General features: G+C 39.3%; 2 protein-coding genes across 6 annotated transcripts in view; one reads left to right on the plus strand and one right to left on the minus strand.

The window, feature by feature from the left end:
* cd99l2 (CD99 molecule-like 2) overlaps positions 1-10,350 on the minus strand; it is a 13,662-nt gene extending 3,312 nt beyond the window's left edge. Inside the window, exons 1-11 of one of the 5 annotated variants that reach the window (XM_026936062.3) lie at positions 10,100-10,350; positions 7,584-7,646; positions 7,176-7,229; positions 6,883-7,011; positions 6,022-6,123; positions 4,293-4,355; positions 2,902-2,955; positions 2,327-2,398; positions 1,506-1,568; positions 1,224-1,343; positions 1,068-1,133 (exon numbers count right to left, since the gene is read on the minus strand). In XM_026936062.3, the coding sequence (XP_026791863.3) occupies positions 1,068-1,133; positions 1,224-1,343; positions 1,506-1,568; positions 2,327-2,398; positions 2,902-2,955; positions 4,293-4,355; positions 6,022-6,123; positions 6,883-7,011; positions 7,176-7,229; positions 7,584-7,646; positions 10,100-10,157 (844 nt within the window). In that variant the 5' untranslated portion in view covers positions 10,158-10,350. The remainder of the gene's footprint in view (positions 1-1,067; positions 1,134-1,223; positions 1,344-1,505; positions 1,569-2,326; positions 2,399-2,901; positions 2,956-4,292; positions 4,356-6,021; positions 6,124-6,882; positions 7,012-7,175; positions 7,230-7,583; positions 7,647-10,099) is intronic. The other 4 variants (XM_026936063.3, XM_026936064.3, XM_026936065.3 and 1 more) reach the window with 4 other exon arrangements.
* An 8,917-nt stretch (positions 10,351-19,267) lies between these two features.
* arrb2b (arrestin, beta 2b) overlaps positions 19,268-21,724 on the plus strand; it is a 50,542-nt gene continuing 48,085 nt past the window's right edge. Inside the window, exon 1 of the mRNA XM_026936053.3 lies at positions 19,268-19,520. Within this exon, the coding sequence (XP_026791854.1) occupies positions 19,498-19,520 (23 nt within the window). The 5' untranslated portion in view covers positions 19,268-19,497. The remainder of the gene's footprint in view (positions 19,521-21,724) is intronic.

Below are 21,724 nucleotides of genomic sequence, written 5' to 3' on the forward strand. Positions count from 1 at the left end.
GATTATATGGATTACGCTGTCAGGTTTAAATCACATTTATTTCAATTGCACATATGGATTTAATAAAACATTTTGTGTAACAGTCATTTCATATTAACAATTACAGAAACAAGCCAACACAAATCCATAAATTAAGACAAAAGAAATGCTGATGAAGGATGTTCTGTGCAATGGCTAAGCTGGCGTTAGGCCACTGGGAAATTAAAACATGCCGAGTTTAAGTTTAAAGAATGGATATTCAGAGACCAGTATGAGTATTTTTTGAAGGATGAATTTTTTTAACGCTGTGCAACACTGTAGAGCCAGGACTAATTTAAGTGACACAATGATCTTGAGCCATTCCTGTGCGTGTCCAGGTTTTGCCAGTGCTTGCTTTTCTTGTTACCGGCAAATGACAAAATAGAAAAGTGACCAATCTGTTATGTCTCAACCTGCAATGAACCATATAATCCCTAGTGTGCGCAATAACACATCAGTGTGAGAAATGTCTGACCGACAGTCACCAAGACATTTAGAATAATTTAAAATAGCAGTTTCCCCGTGCAATGTGTGAACGTCAACATGTCAATCATCACCTAGGTACAGTGTAGATCTGTTTTTTCTAGATTTACATGTAATGTAAAATATGTCATTTTCTTTTTTCTTTTTCATCTTCTTTTTTCACCTCACTTAACTTGTTTGTGTTGTGTTGTGTTTATATGCTGCTAAATAACTTTTTTTTTTTTTGGTGTAAAAAGTCAGTCAAAATAACTATTACTTCAGCTTCTGAGAAATTCCTTTGCTTTTGAGGTTTTGTCTTCAATGTGCTTTCAGTTTCTCAGTGAGCTTAGCCTTTTCTGGAGCATGAATAAAATCACTGTTACCAAATCTTTTATAAGTCTGGTGGGATTTTTAGTTCAGTGTGGCCTAGGAAAACACTTACACACAACTTTACAATAAGATTGATAAATGCAGCCCTGTGATGTCCACCATATATCTGTCTAATGAATTATGTTAGCATGCCTGTCCCTCTATTGTGTAGTAGTTTAAACCATCTTTCTAACAATGGAAAAAGACCCAAGCGCTACCTTGAGGCTCCTGAGCCACGACGGCTTCTGGATTCTCTGCTTTAACCATATCTGCATTCAGACTCTCTGTGAAGGAAGACAGTGACAGTGAGGTTCACTGGAAGAGTAAGGACATACGGTCCACATGACAATAAAGTGCTAGCTGTTAGTTCTTACGCTGTATGCTGAAGCAGAACTTCTTCTTCTGGTAAGAGATATAGCTGCTGACTGCACCAACCAGCGCCATGGCAACAGCACTTACAATACCAGCAATGGTGCCAGTCTCTGCCATGCTGTCTAAAAAAGGTGAACAATTTGGGGGGAAAATATTCAGAAATTTTTGGGATCCTTGGAAATTGATCTGGCTTGTTATATTTTCTAATAAAACACTGGAAAAGGAAGGTTCAGTGTTTAATGATTTTAACTAACACCATTCTGGAAAAAGGATATAATTCTTACCATAATCACCGTCATCAGCAGGGTCCACAACACCACCTGAACCTCCGGAACCACCGGAACCTCCTGGAAACACACACATTCTCCTAATCAAGTACCATGTAGAGATCAGTAGAACGATCAGAATTTTTGACTTAACTAAAATTAAAATTGTGATGATTATAAAAAGGCATTTTTCCCCACACAGAAAATGAAAAGTGCCCCCCTTAAAGCCTTTAAGTAACAGCATCGCGTTCAGGTGGGTTATAGAGTTCCAATAAATTGATTACCAATAAATAATACTCCAAATGACTAATTCACTATAGCATTTTTGATAACACTTTACATTAGCTGTCCCATAAGTGACATTATTTAACACTGCACTTAATATGAACAAAGCATGTACTTCAGCATTAATACACCACAAGCAATATTAAATAAGTATATAACTCTAACCAGTGTTCACACCATCACTAAAAATAAAAAATACACCCAAAGTTCAGTACTTTATCAACATTTAGGAACATGCTGTAATTAAATTTTTAATAATTTATATGGATTTTTAGTCATGGATTGAATCACCATTAATTAATGCAGATGTTTTTACTTTACATTTAAACAAATGTTTACAAACGAAAAAAAAAAATGTTATGTAAGGGAATCTTACTGTCAAGGGTTACCTAATTTTTTTCTTTTTTGAACATTTGTAAATATTGCCTCATCCCTCGTACCATGTAATTTATTATTAGCATGATAAAGTCAGTGCAGATACAATAGACATCCGATCTGTTTTTTTTCTCTAAAATGAAGGGTGTTAAAAAAAAGAAACTGGTCTAATATACTACCTTTCCCTTTGTCAGGATGGTAGCGGCCACCTTTACTCAAGTCTTCTAGGTCATCATCTGTAAACTGTCCTCCTGTGAAGTTAGTCGAAGACTGTTATTCTGTGAGCACCATGTAAAAGTCTCTCACATACAGAAAGCCCCAACACTACAGAAAATCCTCAACAGGAATCACACAGAGAGGTTATCTTCTGAAAGCAGGAAAGAATGACCTGACAATCCAAAGGAAAGGAAAGCTGAGGACAAGATCCAGCAGAAGATACATCAGGAAGTCTGCAAACCTGGCAGCTATAACCATAAGCAAGAACCATGCAGGTGTGTTGATTATGTGTTTTATACAGCAGCAGGACAGAATCATGGTGGGTGGTTTATTAGTAGGACGTGCTTCCCACGTTACACAAGACTATAAGCAAAGCCAGACTGCTGATTAGACCTTATTAATGGCAAAGGTGAATTTCAAATCTGATGCAGGAGAAAGACCTTTCAACATCATAGCAGACAGATGCAAGAGGGAAGTGAGATACAGATTTCATTCCCATGACAGAACGCGTCACCCATAAGCAGTGTGTGTTCCTTACCACCGTTTCCACCATGGGTGCTGGGCCTGTTGTCACCTCCTCCAAAGTCTTTGTCTGACAGGAACACAAGATGCCATGGAGTCCCCTCTAATTTCACTTTCACACTTCTTTCTCATACAAGTCACTTCACTAGCATTAGCATATTATCAGACTATTGTCTTCTTCATAAGTCACAAATGTAAAATGACTACAGAACAAATGCTGGCAACCAATAAACAAGCAAACTTTCCTTTGATCAATTCCCACCCACCAGTCAGCTTTCCCCTATTGTACACTTGGATGAAAGAGCTATCTACCGTGTTCTGCATACATAAGCTCACAGATACCCCAATTACCCAGTATTACTGTGATTGACAGGGGAGATAGAGTATGCCATCCCTCCCACCCATACAGCACGGCTAATAATTTTACTCCCTTAGCTCCCAGTGACGGATGGCTGTGGCATCGTCCAGAGGTCACCAGTTTGAGCACAAATGCTTTTCTGTTGCACAATTTGAGAACCTTATGTACCACTTTTAACATCTGAAAGCTTTAGTTGGACTTTTGATGGCTGTTTTTTTTTTCAGGCACAGTTTAGGTCCTGCCAAGGAACCAATTACTCATTCAGAGAGAATTCTTCTTCTGAAAAACTGCCCACTGTTTGGCTGATGTGATACCAGGTAGTTCAGTAGAATTACAGCATAAAAATAAAGAAAATAAAGATCTTCTGACCAATTTATTCTGCTCTGCCACATTAGAGTCCTCTTCTTGACAAACTAAAACTGAGCTTTCAGGAAACTAGAAAAAAATCCTAAAGCAGTGGTTTTAAAGCAGTGGTTTACAAAATAAGGTGACAAAATAAAAAAAACAGCATGTGGTTGTGGGCAGATTGTTCTTGCTGCCAGGCTGATCAGCACTAATGGCACTAATCCACGAGCATCACAATCACTGAACGTGTACTCTGACCACAGTTTCCAACCCTTGATACTGATGCCTGTCTAACTGAAGCTCCTGTATCTGTGCCCCAATAATAAGCCTCTTTCAAAATCACTTAGTTCTTAATTCCAGTTGTCATCTTGCCTGCTCAGCAGTTTATATATGCAACAGAGCATTGTAGGATGTTAACCGCTTAACTGTATACAGTATACTTGTGGAGAAGCATCTGTGCTTGTTATAGTTCCACGCTTAGTTTTCCTTTAATGTGTCACTCATCTGTATTTTGAAAAAGTCTGGCTAGCTGGTTCTAGCTTTCTCGAGCAGTGAAGTATAACGTGAAATGAAATGGATTTTCTGTTGTTTCATGGGAGTAAGCAGATTTTGGATATTTACAGCACTGCTAATTTTCTAACTGCACCATAAACACTGCAGCAGTATATTCATCTTTAAGATGAATTACACAAATAAACACTCACCCTCTTGATTTTTCTTGTCATTTTCAGGAAGCAAAGCGTCAGCAAGGTTAAAGTCAGGTAGACCTAAGAGATAAGTGTTATTTATTATTGTGTGTGCATTTTTAGGACATCTGTGTAAATATATAAATATGTAATAACAATATATTTCTATAACAGTATCAAATAAGCCTGAAAAATATCACAGTGATACTAACACCTATTAATAAACCAATATGCATGATTATACCACTGTTGAATGCTCAGAATAGAATTTTTCAGAATAGACTGATTAATTTTCTATAACAGCACATCTCATTCTAATCCGTTATTGTTTCTATAGTAACAGCTCATTCATGGGGACCTGTATGACGGATGCTCGCATAATTTAAGTCTAATGAAAAACAGATTTTTAAAACGTGTTGCTCTGGTGAAGCTTTCTGCAAGGAGACGTTTATTTAACAGGAAAGCCACCAGGAAAGAAGACTTCTCGGTTATGTGACAAGCTGCAATTGTTGTCTTATTTGCCTCAAGAAAGAGCACAAATGAGAGACAGAAAAAGAGAAGCTGGTGAGGGGACGACTTTATAGCTGTTATAACGAAAATAATTACAAGAACTAACTTGTTATTACTTGTAATTAGTAACTATAAAAGGACAAATGTATGACATTAGCAAATTGCTGTGGTACAAGAGGAATAAAACACTGCACTCCCTTTCATGTTTTATTCCTTTCTTAATAAATAAACATACAAGTTACATAAAATATGAAACAAGGTGTACCACTTGATACAATGGTTGGGATAAAAGAGTGGATGTAGTGATGTGAGGGTGGCGTGCATGATTACAGTAAAGACAGAGAAGAGTGGAAATGATGGCTGAAGAGTGCACTTAAGCTTGCAGCCTGTAGATACTGAAACATGCATGCAGGTATCTGTCAGGTATTTCCCCTTCATGCCGAGCACTGAGTGCAGAAGCACTCAGCACGCTTAAGCACCCGTGTGACAGTGCGTGTTTCCGTGCTGTCATGTCTTTATTTATTTTGCCACATGTGTGTTTTTTTTTTTGATCCATATCCTGTCTCCACCCCTGTCTTGTCACTGGTTGTCTCCCTTATGTGTCATGATCATTGTCACCTGTGTTCAGGTTGCCCTTGATTAGTTTATGTATTTAAACCCTCGTCTCTCTTTGTACGATGCGAAGTATTGTTCAGTGTTTTGCCTCCTGTTCATACCAAGCCTTGTTCAATGTTTTGACCTTGACTCCTGTTTTTTTTGACCTTTTTCTGTTCCCTAGTTCGCGTGTTTTGGATATCCATTGGCATAGCTGTTTGTAGATTGCCTGACCTTTGCATGTTTAATATTTACAAGTTTTGACTCACGTTTTGGATTTGTCTGCCTGCCTCTCTTTAATAAACGCTTATACTGCATTTGCATCCTTCTCAACTCGCAGTACATGACAGCAAAACACTGGTGATTGTACATGTAGTGAATTTATGGGCATGGGAGTAACACTGGAAAAAGGTCAATGGACACAAAACATAGAAAGAATGTTTTTCTGACACTTTTCTGAATCAAAACATTGATTCCCATCGAAAAGCTTTAAACTCAAAGCATTAAAGGAAAAATGGTGGCAGGTATATTACAGATAAGTGTCTTCCTTCATGTGCTTTGAATCTGCCTGTACAAATGGACACACACAGACTCAGGGACTATGAGTGGCTTCACCGAGGGACACGGACAACACAATACACACCGGGCTTGTGAGGCGGGGCAGACGTGCGGAGGGGTCTGGAGGTTGTGCGGGGCAACAAAGCAGGCCGCACGGTTGGCCCAAAGAAATCAGCAAGGGTCTCCTCTGTCAGTAAAGGCTAGCAGGTTAGTAAGGTTAAAGACACACACAAGAGTTGCTTTGTAGCTGAAGTGAGGATTAAAAAATGACTCAGCATTAGTGTTAGAAAGAGACCCACTGTGTATAAACAACATGAAAGGTACTTTGAACTGAGTGATTAAATGATGCACTGTTTTACACCAAGGCCCTTTAAAACAGTCAAGATTAATGGCTATGTCTATTATTATACAACAGGAAAATGTCTAGAATTTGCACTGGCTGTCTTTTTTACAGTGCATTCCTATAAGAATAATACTATCATAGTGTTTACACAATAGGGTCTTGGAGAGTACACCACCTTTGTATTCATGGCTACTGATTTGCACTCACCTGAAGGCAGCCCTGACATGAGTCAGACAGGGTGACATTGGTTTCAGCTTAAGACTAACTTGAAATTACTCAGCCTGTTCGTTAACCCATAAATCCACTTTTGATAATACCTTTTTGTGTCTGTCAGGTACTTAAGGGTCTCTGGGTCGTTTATGTGCAGGACAAGTGCTATAGCCCTGCTCGATATGGGACCACAAAAAATCAATGCATGCTGGCAGACAGAGCATGTTGTGATGCTGAGGAATAAGATCTGTGTCTATGTCAGAACTACACGCTGATTCCTAAAGAATTGCATGAATCAGTACAGGCCAAGCTTGAAAAGAAGCAGCTGGAAATAGGCAGTTAGAAAATGTCTTGAAAGAAAAGAGAAATTGGGTTCATATTGATGACTCTCACCTTGTTTGGGTTTGGTCGTGGGCTTAACAGGGTCTTTGGGCTTAACAGGGTCTTTGGGCTTGACAGGGTCTTTGGGCTTGACAGCAGGCTTTTCGGTAGGTTTATCAAAAAAGTCTTCAAGCTTAAGTCCTATTGAGCAACACAAAGGCCTGTGTTAGAACAACAACCGAGGAGAATCAATTTTCACTTATCCCTCAGTTCTTTAGGACATGAGGGATTTATTACAATGTAGGAAGTAACTCAGATGGTAATTGAAGCTATTTATTTATTAAAAGTGGTTGGGTTGTGATTACCTCCACCTGTACCAGCTCCTCCAGGCTGGTCATTTGCCTTGGGTTTTGGAGTAGCTAGGGGAAGCAAAACATCACAGATATCAGTCTGTTTAGATTCTACACTCAAACCTCGTTTTCTAATTAGCAATGCGTGACTCTTTGACAGTTTAGCATTAACAGTCTCTATTTATTTGTATAAGATTAATCATTTTGAGTTCAAAATTTCATTTCTTCTTGTCAACATGACAATTCCTGTAATAATTTAAATTTAAAATCCTGTTGATTCTAGAAATTAAACCCAGAACATAAAGTGTTATGTTGGAAGACTCATTTTCAATAATAATATGTCCTGTTTTCAGCTAAACATTAGAGAAGGTTATTGTGGCTTTATCAAGGCAAAGAAATGTTTAGAAGAAAGCGTTCACTTACGAGACGGTGGCTTGTCATCATCATCATCTAAAGCGTCAGCCAGGCTGAGATCCTGTGCCAGACCTGGAACACCAAACATGGTACAATTTTTTTTTTTTTAAATCTAAACCATGAACAAAAACAGACATTCTGATAACATTCACTGACAACACTAGTCATATTCAATGTCCCAAAACAAAACTAAACCTAAAACGTGCATTAATTTGTAGAATAATATCATGATATTATTTCATTCAAAGACTTTTAACATAGACATCTCATAGCATAACAAACATTTCAGCCTCTCTAGATAACAACAAAGGCAAGAAAATGACAGCTGGTCTGTGCACAAGGGGAATATTCATAATACACAAAAAACCCTTTTGTATTCACATAATTCACAAAGAAGATATTTCAAAGAGGATTTTTTCCGTGTGAGCCATTTTGATTAAAGAGCTTACAGTTTAAGACTGGGATGTCTGGACAACTGTCTGAGAAAGTCCAAACGACAAATGGAGGATTTCATTTTAAATCAAACAAGGCGTTTGTCCTTAACTAGGTGCTCACTGTTTATTTTTTACTTCATTGATCTTCATTTTATTTCATGTGTGTGATGTCCTACACTACCTTGCAGAAGCCTTCTGTAGCCTTCTAACCTGTCTGAAAGTCTTATCTCTGTCACTCTCCCTGCAGCTATTTTTTTCTGGACAGAGGCCTTTGCTCCATGCCAGGATTAGTAACAGCGCTAAAAACACCATGCACCGTGTGCACTGCTGCCAGGCCAGCTCAGCATGCTACCACTGTGTCACATGTGACCAAACCCATGTGCCTATTGCTTACTCTATATTTTCCTCCCACAACAGAGACCCAAAATGGCTTTTGAAGAACAAATGATCTATGTGCTGGAAGTGTCCAAGGCAGCAGAGTGGAATTTACCTGCCTGCTTTTGTGAGTTTCGACTCATGACTGTATCATATATGAATGTGGATTCGCGATACATGAGCAGATCTAGTTATATGCAATTGATTTCATATTTGATATCAAATATATGGGTTGACCTAATATCTTCACTTTCCCAAACATGTTATAATTGCATTAACCAATTCCTGAACTGTTAATGAAGTACTGATGTCAGACTTTTTCCTTTTTAATTTTATTGTGACAGAGCAGTAAAGGAGTCAAGTAATAATGACTGCAAAATGCAAAAAGGGACAAAGATCTATAGGCATCCTTGCATAAATAATGAAGTCAATGAGATGGGGTTAAGCACATGGCTTCTAGCATGGATCTGATTACAAACACAGAGAGGGTGTGGCTGATGGAGCAGAGGAGACAGAGCACAGATGAGTCTTCACACAGCCTGCAACTCCTCATTCAGGCTTTTTGGGTGGGTAGACTACTGCAAAGTAGGGGAGGGGGACACCAAAAGCTGCATGATATTAGCTCCCTACTAACAAGACAAGACAAATGCCACTCGCACACTCCAGCATGTAAATTACGTACACACGTCTTAGTGGTAGAAAATAGCCTTGAAAAAAGTTTTTGCCCTTATAAAAGCGCATTCGTGTAGAATCAGCACCCCTTGTAAAAATGCGATGGTATCTCCCCGTATTCCGCAGTCCCCAAAACCCAAGCTACACTGATGCTGCACCTGGGCTCGCTGTGGCCCAGCGTGCGCATGCGCATTGAGCTCCACCTGCACGCTACTGGAGAGCACGAGACCGGCGACACCGCTATTGTTACTATGGGCGTGTTTCCAGTGCAAACCCATCGAGCTGATTTCTTACAGCCTGTAATAGCAATTTTCAAATTTAACCCAATCGTGACTCTTTAAAACTAACACGAATGTGATATCACCGAATTCTTCTTGTTACATGGTCCATTTCTTGCGTCGGAATAAAATTATTATTATGATGATGATGATTTACAAAGTGCATTTTTGTAAATCATAATATTGAGGATTAACTGAAAAAAATATGAGAAAGTGTCATTATTAATCCGCGTATTTAAGCTAAGATCTGAGAAGGAAAAGCAATATATCAGTATACTTAGTGCAATACGGCACAGATATCCTCATCAATATGCTGACTGTCGCACTGCATAATGTGCACCGTTACATGTAACACAGTGAAGGAAACCTTTTACTAAGGTGTAAGAGTCAGATCTTATACTGCATGAGGAAAACCTGTGGACTAAAGCTTGGGCTCTGATCTTGCATGAAGAAAACCTGGGCTTTCTACGAGCTTTGGCTCGTAACAGCTACCTAGAGCATGAAGGCAGACACGGTCTAGTGTACACAATGCTGTAGCCTGTTTATTCCTCACAAGTCAAGCCGAACAGTGTGTAAAAGCCAAGCTCCGATATTTCTAATGCTGAAAAACCGTTACAAAATATAAACTAGTTACCACGCAGTGTGTGTAACATGCAGGTCGACAGAGAGAGAGAGAGAGAGAGAGAGAGAGAGAGAGAGAGCGATGAAGTCGGCATACTGAAGCGCCGGGGGTTTCAACAAAAGAGGGCCGACGGGCTTCACTCACCTCTCAGTGCTAACAGCGAGAAAAGGGCCACAAGAGGCCACACCGAAAACCTCCTCATGGTTCAAAGGCAGTGGTTTCTGTCAGTGTCTGCGCCGGGAAGCTTTTCTGTTTGAGTTAGAGCTAGAGGACCTGTAAGACTGAAGGACAGACGAGAGTCCAAACCGCTGCACCAAACCGCTGCAGTGTGAGTGAGCGAGAAGTGGCGAGATTCACGTTAGCGGCGCTCACAGGGCGGATCCTCTCCCTCACCCACTCCACACACACACACACACACACGGCTCCCAAACCCCTTAACATCGCGCCCTACATTCATCACCTCTACTACACACAGCCCAATGGGACACGTGGGGATAGCTGCCATACAAAAACAGCTCCATTAACTGACTAAAATACAGCCCAGATAGCGGATATTGAGGTTAGGGCACACTGGAGCACTGTTTATAACCATGATCCCAACAACAACAATAACCATTATAATGATCCGTTAACAAGCTTATATGCATACTACAGCCTTCCAGTAGGAGACACCAATACTACATTTAAATGAGATTTTGTGCCATCCTAACATGGTGAAAGATAGGTTGATTGAGGAACCCTGCTGTACATGACACTCCTACCCTGCTGAAAAGTCCAGCCTGATCTGAAGAGCTACCAGCTGACAAAACACAGGCCGAGCTGTTCACCCTCCATCTTCACATCATCTTTGCCAGCTGGCAGGTTATTTTCCAGTTTCCTTTTTACTTGACTAAACTGATCAATGGATGTTTGAGATATTCTAACTGCCTTAGTGTTCATTCATTCATCTTCAGTAACGACTTTATCAGGGTTGTGGAGGATTCAAAGCCGGTAACACTGGGCGTGAGGCAGGAATATAACCTGGATGGGATTTAATGAAGTCGGTTCACCTACTGGTATGGTTTTGGACAGTAGAAGGAAACCAGAGAACCCCAAGGAAAACCCCATGGACACAGGATGAACCGTAACCCCAGATCAGGATCGAACTGCAGGCCCTGGAGCTTTGGGGAGGCAACACTATCTGTTTCACCATCATGCCACCCAGCCTTACTGTTGTATTCCTTTAAACAAGATTATATGATATCTGTTATGTTGCACTAGTAGTAGTAACTCAGAAACTTTCTATCTACCAGTTTGACCAGCTCAACCTGTGTTTTGGCAGCCGGTAGCTGGTCAGACTAAGGTGGGAGAGCAGGGTTGAAAAAAAGGTCCCAGTGTGCACCCTTCACCCTTCAGTTTGTCTTTCAGGCCCTCCCTTTAAGGTTTAAACCTTACAATAGAAGGCTTTTATTAAGAGGGTCCAAGTACAAACCTCTGAATACAACCGTTAACCAGACAAAGAACCCATTTTTCTCAGAGTGAACTATTTTTTTCCTTTCCTTAGAGAAAAATTACTTTTACCAGACACTGAAATCTCATGTATGTGTAGAACTTCATTTCTAAGTAACTACCGAATACTACTACTGAATATATACTTCTACTACTGAAGCAATTACTGATAGACCTATAATTATTAATATATTTTAATAAATTTAATTCATGCATTATTTATACACATCCCACTTTCATGTAAGAGAGTTTATGTGTTTAATTTGTTATGTAGCTTTAGGCATTATGTGTCACTTTAAATAAATGGTGCACTATGTGAAACAAAATAAATAATATGACATTCATAAAACATCGAATTGAATGAAAGCAGCTTTGCAGAAATCTAGATTTAAAATTTATAAATTTATCCCTAATGAGCAAGCCAGAGGTGACGGTGGCAAGGTAAAACTCCCTGAGACGACATGAGGAAGAAACCATGAGAGGAACCAGACTCCAAGGAGTCCTTATCTAGGTGACACTCGATAGTGTGATTATAAATAATTTCTCTTCTATAACTGTATAGTATAAAGTTGAAAAGTGCTAATTGTGTTAACAGGAACTTGACTATGAGCATTATTGGGGTTTTAACCTTAAGTCTATGGTATCAAACTGAAGTTATTAACTGTTCAGTGCTGGATACTTGAGTGTAATCTGTTCTTAGCAATTGCAGGCTTTAGGCTATCCAAGTAAGAACATCCACAGCCATATTTAGGATGTCTGTGTGGTATCATCCATATACCATTCATACAAATATTACATATACATATTTTAGCAATCATCTTTTGCTGCTTGGTCAGTATATTCAGATTCATTTCATAGTAAATAACACTGAGGTCTGTAACTGGAATTGAGGTTTTCAATTGGCCTCATCATCATTGAGGAACTTCATCAGCCAGTCAGACCTAATGAAGGTCAAATAGGAGAGGGAAGCATTTAGCATTCACCCCTCAAACTGATGAGGCATTCACCAGTGACGTCTTTGTTTTAGTAGATGGAGGTAATCAGGCTTTTTGCATTGAGTGGATTTGGAATGCAAATCTGGAAAGGTCACCAAGAGTGACAAATTAAAAGCATCCTAGAATACAGACACAGCATTACTGAATGACAAGATATGTGACAGTTGTTGGCAATCAGTTGCTTCTCCTTATCAGGGTCCCTTGTCTTGTATTAACCCATTAAACACCTACCTTATTGTTCTTTTGTTGATCATAAAGCATATTATTCATTAACTACCATTCATTATTCTGTAACTATAGTGAAACAAGCAGGAAGGTTTTGTAGTTATGACAGTGAGGAGCCACTGATGGCTCCTGAAAGTTTAAAGAGTTCAAACTGATTTGATTCACTGGCAAAGCATCACAGACATTTTCACACAAAACTTTGTTGCATTAGAATAAGTTCTAAATGTTTTCATTTATTTTCTCTCAAAACTTAAAACTGTGGGGTTGGTTTTATTAGCCAAGCCCAAGCTTTTCCCTTCTATTTCATTTTAATCTGCCCTATAAAAGACAGTTTAAGCATGAAAACCCAGTGAAGTGGTACTAGGAGCAAACTAGGAGAAAAAAGAGTTCACAAGATACAAATTGGCCAAGTAGGACTATCTGCTATTTAGTCATGATCACTGAAAGAAGAAAATGTTGAGATGATACCAGGGGTGGAAAATATTTGAGCAGTTGTACTTTGTTACTATACTTAAGTATTATTTTGGGGTATTTATACTTTACTTGAGTGTTATTGAAATTGAATACTTACTTTTTACTTACTTACTTTTTTACTGTTTTTACTGTTTATCTTGAAGGTCTCTTCTCTCATCTAACCAATGACTGTATTCTATATATCAATCAAATGGGCTAAGTTTTGTATGCAATCATTTCAGTTTAGCATCCAATCAAGTTTAACAATGTAGAAAAAACGATCAAGAATCATGCCAATTCATCATCTGATGTGACCTCCTCAGCCTACAGCTAACTTGAGGACTTGAGGCTGAGAATGGAACTTGAGGATGACCACCACTGGCCCTACTTCAGTAAAATGTTTCAGTATGCTGGAGTAAGCAAAGACTCGTATAAAATGAGGCGACTCCTTTGCCTTCCTGGAAGGCATGACCTCTATCTAATAACTGTATATATTTATATTTAACTACATTAGCCTGTCTTCTTTATTAATGACAGGTTACACTAGCACTGATGCCAATAGCTAAAGTGCTAGGCAGCAAGTTAAATTCTAGCTAATGCTGAATATTAATTGGTTATTAAAATGTTTTACTTCTGATTAATTCATCAGAACGTTATGTAGCGTTAGTCATGCATATGACCAGCAAACTTACAGAGATTTTTTTTTTCAGACAAAACAGTATAATTGCTTATAACAGTTTGGATGAGTAATAAAAGATAGTTTTCATGACTTTTAATTTAATCAATTAAAAACATTTTTACTTTTTAATACTTGTGTGCATTTAAAAGCAGCAACTATTTTACCTTCACTTGAGTACATTTTTGCTGGATAATTGCACTTTTAATTGAGTAAGAATCTGACACACTATCTATAATTAAGTATCATTTCTCAGTACATTTTCCATCCCTGGATGATAGACTACATGCCAGGCAAAAGAGACAAGAAGCAGGACCTCAGTGACCCCAAGAGACCACTGTATGAGTATGACACCACCATCAGCACACAGCCAATAATCTACATTAACAAGGTATATTTGTTGCAGAACAAGAATAAAGAGTGTGTGAATGTCTTTTTTTTGGCAAGTCATCGGCAGCTTTTGATAGGTTATAAATCTTGTTATAGTGACTTATTTCATGGCTTTTTCTTGTTTTGTTGGGAGCAGTGTATAAAAATCAAGACAATAAACTGGTTACCAGATTGATGACCAAGAACCTGAGTAGACAGAAATCTACCAGATGCAAACATGCATGCTTATCTGAATAAACCACCAAAGTGTTGGGCAAGAAGTAACAGGTACAATCTAATGCCAATTTACTCTCTAGTAAGACTAGTAGACTAGTGCAAATTCTGTTATATCTTTAATGAACAGTTGGAAATGTGGTGGATAGATGCTATAACAATTAAAAGTCATTCAAAGGGTTTTTTCCTGTTTATTGTGCAGTAGGAATACACAGATAGTCATGAAGCGGATGTTTATGAGAAAAAGGACAGTTACTGTGAATGCAGCTTCCTGCCTTTATAAGCGCACACACGTGTGCGTGTATGTGTGTGTGTGTGTGTGTGTGTGTTCATGACAGCCTAATGTCTTCCTCACCACCCTTTGCTGCTGTGTTCATTGCCTATATCAAACTCTTCTTTTCACACAAGCCATAGCAGTGTTATGAAGGAAAATATTTTTGACTTTTTCTGTCTTTCCCTATAACTCTGTACATAATTGTTTAGAATCTTTGTTATTCTGTGTTTTGTGTTCATATTAATGTGTAATTGGGTGAATCCAATTTGGGTAATTAATGCAGAGTTCAGTCCTTTTTAGTCCTGATCCAGGACAAGCTTGTGCTTTCTCTAGTCCTAACCTTAAGTAATCATTATTGGAGAAACTGTAAAACAATCTACGATCCATGTAAAAGAATGCTAACAAAGCTGTTCCTGTGCTCTTTAAAACACTACACAAACTGTGTGGGTTTCATGTTCTCTTGAAATGAAGATGAAGAAAAGTACAACTATATGTATCTATATAGTTATTGGATAATGGATGTACTAATAAAGAAAGCATAAGTGTAGAGATTAAAATCATTACATTGCATCAGCAAAACTATATATTTGAACCAATATTATTACATCAGTTTTTATTAAAAAAAAAATTGGAATTACAGCTTTTCGAATGCAAAATGCTAGCATAGCCTACTACTACTGCTAAATTTCCCTTGTTAGACAAAAATCTAGCCCTTGTTCACTCATAGCAGCAGGAGTCCTTTAAACACTATCATTACACTCAGTAGGAGGGGACTAAGCCTTTGTCGGCATATTTAACTAATGGTGTGTCTAATGTCAGGGGTTCATGGCCAGGCTGATGTGGAAGCATCTAATCTAATTACACCACTGAAGTCTTTTGTAAAGACTGATTAGATTCTCTTTAGCCTCAACTTCTCTTTATTTTGCCCTCGTGCTGCCTTCCTGTTTGCGTTGTGTTTTCTTAAGGAGAGAGTGCTTTTGAAATTAAAAAAAGAAAAACAAATTCAAAGACAGCATCGTGATTTTCCTTTTAAATTATAACATTTTTCAAAGTAAGGCTCATAGTAAAAATGTATAAAGGCAGTAGCAATACAAGAATAATAGTTATTTAATTAAAATAGTTATAGTAATAATAGTAATAATTGTAAACAAAAGTAATAGTAATAATAATTCTGGAAGGACCCACTCCAGAATTCCGTTCTATATACAACAATAAATATATTTTCATCACTTCAGACTTCAGGCTCATTTTAATACATTTCTGATATCAGAAAAAAACATATTGACTTGACTAATTACAGTTCTATAAAGCACTATATCTTTTCATGAGTACCTGTGAAACAGAAATGAACAACATGAACTACATTACATAAAGATACAGCATATAGAAATCTCATCGAAATACGGTTCACTGTAAGCCAAGTAATAATGGTGGTGTAGCTGGTGTTTGGAGAAAAGTTCTGTACATTAAAGAAGCAACAACACACCTTTTAAGCCAGGATTTAGGCAGGATTCGATCTCAACATTGCTTTATTATAGACCACCATGCAATCCACTATTGATAATTTCATCATAATGCCTGATTCAGCTTTAACCTAATTGTAGAGAATCCTCACAAAACAATCCAGGACATCCCAGTGGATCCTGCTCTTGTCCCACAAAAATAGTATCCTAGTTTCTGCATGACATTTTAACCTATTTTGCAGTCTTTACCTGCTCTTGTAAAAGACTCTTCACATTTTCCACAAGGCCTACTTCAGTGGCATTCAGACTGTGGGGTGAGCTGCCCTTCTGGGCACATGGGGAAAGTTACAAAGCAAAGTTAGTCTTCTGAAATAATCAGTTTTTAATCACATAATAATCACTCAATCATTAATAAATGTTTTTTTTTTTTTAAATTAAACTCTTAATTTTAAAAACTCAGTTCTTGCCCATATATACACTCACTGAGCACCTGTACACCCACTCAATCGTGCAATAATCTAATCAACCAATCGTGTGGCAGCAGTGCAATGCATATGAAGATATGGCCCAGCAACTTCAGGTAATGTTCACATGAACCATCAGAATGGGGAAAAATGGTATCTCAGTGATTTTGACTGTGGCATGATTGCTGATGCCAAACGGGTTGGTTTGAGTATTTCTATAACTGCTGATCTCCTGGGATTTTCAAGCACAACAGTCTCTAGAGTTTATTCAGATGGTGGATTAAAGTAAAAACATCCAGTGAGCAGCAGTTTTGCAGACAGAAATGTCTTGTTGATGAGAGAGGTCAACAGAGAATGGCCAGACTGGTTCTAGCTGACAGACAGGCTACAGTAACTCAGATAACCACTCTGTACAATTGTGGTGAGCAGAAAAGCATCTCAGAATGCACAACACGACAAACCTTGAGGCGGATGAGCTACAACAGCAGAAGACCCCGTTGGGTTCCACTTCTGTCAGCCAAGAACAGAAAGCTGAGGCTGCAGTAGGCACAGGCTCACCAAAACTGGACAGTTGAAGACTGGAAAAACGTAGCCTGGTCTGATGAATCTCAATTTCTGCTGAGGCACACAGATGATAGGGTCAGAATTTGAGCCAACAGCATGAATCCATGGACACATCCTGCCTCATGTCAACAGTCCAGGCTGGTGGAGGTGGTGTAATGGTGTGGGGAATGTTTTCTTGGCACACTTTGGGCTTGTTAATACCAATCAATCATCGCTTGAATGCCACAGCCTATTTGAGTATTGTTGCTGACCATGTGCATCCCTTCATGGCTACAATTTACCCATCTTCTAATGGCTACTTCCAGCACGATAATGCACCATGTCACAAAGCAGAAGTCATCTCAAACTGGTTTCATGAACATGACAATGAGTTCAGTGTTCTTCAGTAGCCTTCTCAGTCACCTAATCTGAATCCAGTAGAACACCGCTGGGGTGTGGTAGAGCAGGAGCATGAAAATGCACCTAAAAAAGCTGTGTGAGGCAATCATGTCAACATGGACCACATTCTCAAAGGAATGTTTCTAACATCTTGTGGATTCCTTGCCATGAAGAATTGAGGCTGTTTTGAGAGCAAAGGCCCTACTCTGTATTAGTACAGTGTTCCTAATAAAGTGCTCAGTGAGTGTACACTCACTGGTCACTTTAACAAGAACATGTATACACCTACTCATTCATGCAAGTATCCAAAGTTTACACAGAATGGTGCAAAAAATAAAAAATAAAAAATGAATGGAGTGGCAATTCTGCTAGCACAAATGCCTTGTTGATGAGAGATCAGAGGAGAATGGCCAGAATGGTTCGAGCTGACAGGAAGCCTATGGTAACTCAAACACTCATTATAACCATGCTGAATAGAAAAGCATCTCATAATGCACAACATGTTGGACCTTGAGGTGGAAGACCACATCGGGTTCCATTCCTGTCTCCAAGTACATGAATCTGAGGCTATAGTGGGCATATACTCACCAAGAGCACCAAGACAGTTAAAGATCTGAAAACACTGAATTTTTATTTATTCATTTTTTTGGTTTGTTTTTCTCACCTTTCTGTTTAAACTCTAGAGACTGTTGTGTGTGAAAATCCCTGGAACAGCAATTTCTAAAATATTCAGACCGGCCCGTCTGGCACCAACAACCATGCCACGGTCAAAGTCATCGAGATCACATATTTTCCCCATTCTGATGTTTGATGTGAGCATTAACTGAAACTCTGATCTGTATCTGCCTGATTTTATGCACGGCACTGCTTCCACATGATTGGCTGATTGGATAATTGCATGAATGAGCAGTTGTACAGATGTTCCTCAGATCAAAATGGGCCTTTACACTGAACTGCTTCAACAAGAGACCTTTTCTAGAAAAGGTCTTCTGAAAAAAAATTACTGAACATCTTAGCCACACTGTTTATTGCCATATTACTACATATATTCCTCCAAATGATATCATCTCTGAAGTATATGTTGAGAATCACAAGCCCTGACCCAAGCATGAACATTTTCTGCATGTCAATAAAATCAGAAAATGTATCAAACTCAAGAATTCAGAAAATACTGTCTTCAGAATGGGGGAAATTAGAGAAGCTCTTCCAAATATAGTAGAAATGCATCGTCCATATCCCCTCACTAGATGGCAGGAGATAGCATTTTCGGACCCAAGGCAAGATTATGGGTCTATTACATAATCTTGACAGTGAAACTGGAAGAAATTTGCGCAACAAACAGGAATGGGAAATGAAATTTCATGGTTAAAGTGGGCATGTGGAGCTACAGTTCTGTGCACTCAGGATTTTAAAACTGCAGCCACAATATTCTTCTATTTCTTCTGATAAATCTTGGTTTCTCACAATTACTCCAACATTTATCATTTACGTGGTAGGAAAACAAAATAATTTTCTAAAATTCCAGCATCCTCTAATGTTTGAGCATTTCTACATTCTTGGACATAGTAAAGCAATTCCAATTTTCTCATCTGTTAGCGTTATCCTTTATAGGCCACGCCCACTTCTTCAAAGCGCTTTCTAATTGGTAATCCCAAAGGGTGAGTGGACGGCGTGACCGCGCGTTGACGCAAATCGTTAACCTGATCTTATTGGACGACAGCAATGTCAGTCACAGGAAGGAGGCCGGCCTTGGAGGCTGCTGTCAGAAGAGGCAGTCAAACAGAGGTTTCCGTCTCGGGACTGCGGGAAACTACCCTGAGAAAGAAGGAGCAGCGAGTCGCTGTGAGCGGGGAACCAGCCCGAGCCGAAGAGGGGAGCAGGAAGGCTTTACTTTCCGAGTGGCAGTCCGTTTCTTTTTAAAGACACCTTTTTTTCGGTTGAAGAAACAGGCCTTCGGAGATGGGCGACAAGGCGGGGACCAGGTAAGAGTGTTTTTAGTTTCGGGTTGAGTGCTAGAGCTCAGGGATAGAGCAAGTTCCGTCTCGTTTAAAAGTCACGAAGCAGACTCAGCATGCTCCAGGAGCTGGGAGGTGAAAGAGAGGTGAAAGAGTCGCTTCGAAACATTTTGCAGCAGCGACAGCAGAAGCCCTCGGTTTGTGTGTGTGTGTGTGTGTGTGTGTGTGTGTGTGTGTGGCCGCGATTATCTATCACATCATCTCATTAGTGATCTGACTTGTTAGCTAGCTCACTACACTGGCTTGGGTGGGGTTACGGACCACCGAGCTGCCTTCATATAGCAGAATAAAAACCAGAAGTGTGGGCTGATTTCCTGCATCCAAGAAGCAATGATCATCTCAGCAAGCAAGAGCACCAAGTGCACCATTACTGCCTTTCCTTTTATAGGCTTCATCTAAGAAAGAATGTATTGTTAAATGGGATCTAGTTGTTTTGTTTACTCTGACTCAGTTGATTAAAAGAAAAAACCCGGGCGGTCACAGCGAGTCCATTAGACTGTATGCAGATTGCAGTCAGGTTCTGCCTGTGGCAGGGGCAGTGGCAGTGTGAGCAGACTGACGGATAGCTCTGTATTTACTGATTGATAAGAAAGATGCTGCTGTTGTATTAGTAAGGCAGCGAATCGGATGCTGCAGGCAGCGTGAGAATCATGTTGATCACTTCCGACCTCGATCACTTCCTCAGCTTTGAGAAAAGGCCTCGGTGTTTCCTGTGTAAAGAGAGCCTTTGGTTTTCCTACACGAGGCTTGGGTCTTTTTTTTTTTTTATTAAAGACCCCGATGTGCTGCAGCAGACTGACTACAGAGGCAGTTGAGTCGTGGGCGAAGGTGTACGTGTACAGTTTGATGAGTAACTGAGCCATCTCCTTAGTTTAACTCCCACATCTGAGCTCCTCTATTATAAGGCTCTGTCCAAAGCCGCATACTATCCCAGCTTACTAAACAGCAGGCCTGTGGAAGCCCAGTGACTCCCATGCAGCATTCCACCGTGCTTTCTAGTCAACCACACTGCCATACTGTTTAGTATGCGCCTTCGGAGCTACTCTGTGCTACCGTTTGGCTTTGCTTCCTCTGAAAGAGGAGTATTATTGCAGAGTGCCACACTAGGTATTCCTCTTTGTCGTGTAATGACGTCGCTTTGACGTGTGACGCGACGCACTGAGACACGCCCCTCGCCCCTCTGCACCCCGTGATGTGCATTTTAAAAACATAAAGCTGAACTCTGTCTTTTTTTTTTTTTTTTTTTTAATTATTATGTTTTGTTTATTTATTTTTAAAGACTGAGGAACTCTCTAATGTCAGACTTTCCTGTGAGGACATTTAACGTGTCCCCTGGGGTGATGTGGCTTCATTGTTGCCAGACTGAGCTCTTTCCTGGCCAGCTGTGTTATTTTAAATCATGAAGGGTTGGGAAAACTGTCAGAGGGGAGTGGGGTGTATGGAATAAAACACGCTGGGGCTGGCTGTTATAGGAAAGTAATCAAGGGCATGGTGGTGTGATGGGCTGTTACCATTATCAAAGGTGATTTTTTCCAATAACAGCACATGGCAAAGTGTTTTATTCCTCTTATACCACAGGATTTTTACCAACATTTACAAATTTTTTTTAATAAAGTACATCCCGTTGTACTTTTAGCCGTTTGTAGTTACATTTACTGTGGTGTAATGTCCACAAGACAAGCAAGTTTGTGTTATCACTTACGTTATCGCAGCTATAAAGAGTTTCTCCCTCACCAGCCTCTCTTTTTCCCTCTTGAAGTACAGGACAAACATGCAGCTTGTCATGCTAGCACGAAACAGGAAAGCCCAATTTGCTCCGTCCCATGGCGAAAACTTACTCACTCTTACAAATCACTGACACTGGAGACTCATTCCATAAATATCTCCTTACACAAAGCTTCACCATATCAACAATTTCTGTTTTTCTTCGTTAAATAACAAACATTGTTTTGAAATCTGTTTATTATTGGACTTGGAATTCGCCATTCAAGTCCCCGTGAATGAGCCGTTACTGTAGCGATGATAACATCTTAGAACGAGTGCATTAATATGTAGTTGTGATTTGAATTACGGTCAGAAACTGCTGTTAAGAGCCATGCTCTTGTAAAAAAAAAAAAAAATAAGTAAATAAAATAAAATAATCAGCACCTTCTGACACATCCGATTTGAGA

Source organism: Pangasianodon hypophthalmus, chromosome 4, assembly GCF_027358585.1.
Source record: "Pangasianodon hypophthalmus isolate fPanHyp1 chromosome 4, fPanHyp1.pri, whole genome shotgun sequence".
Classification (NCBI taxonomy): domain Eukaryota; kingdom Metazoa; phylum Chordata; class Actinopteri; order Siluriformes; family Pangasiidae; genus Pangasianodon; species Pangasianodon hypophthalmus.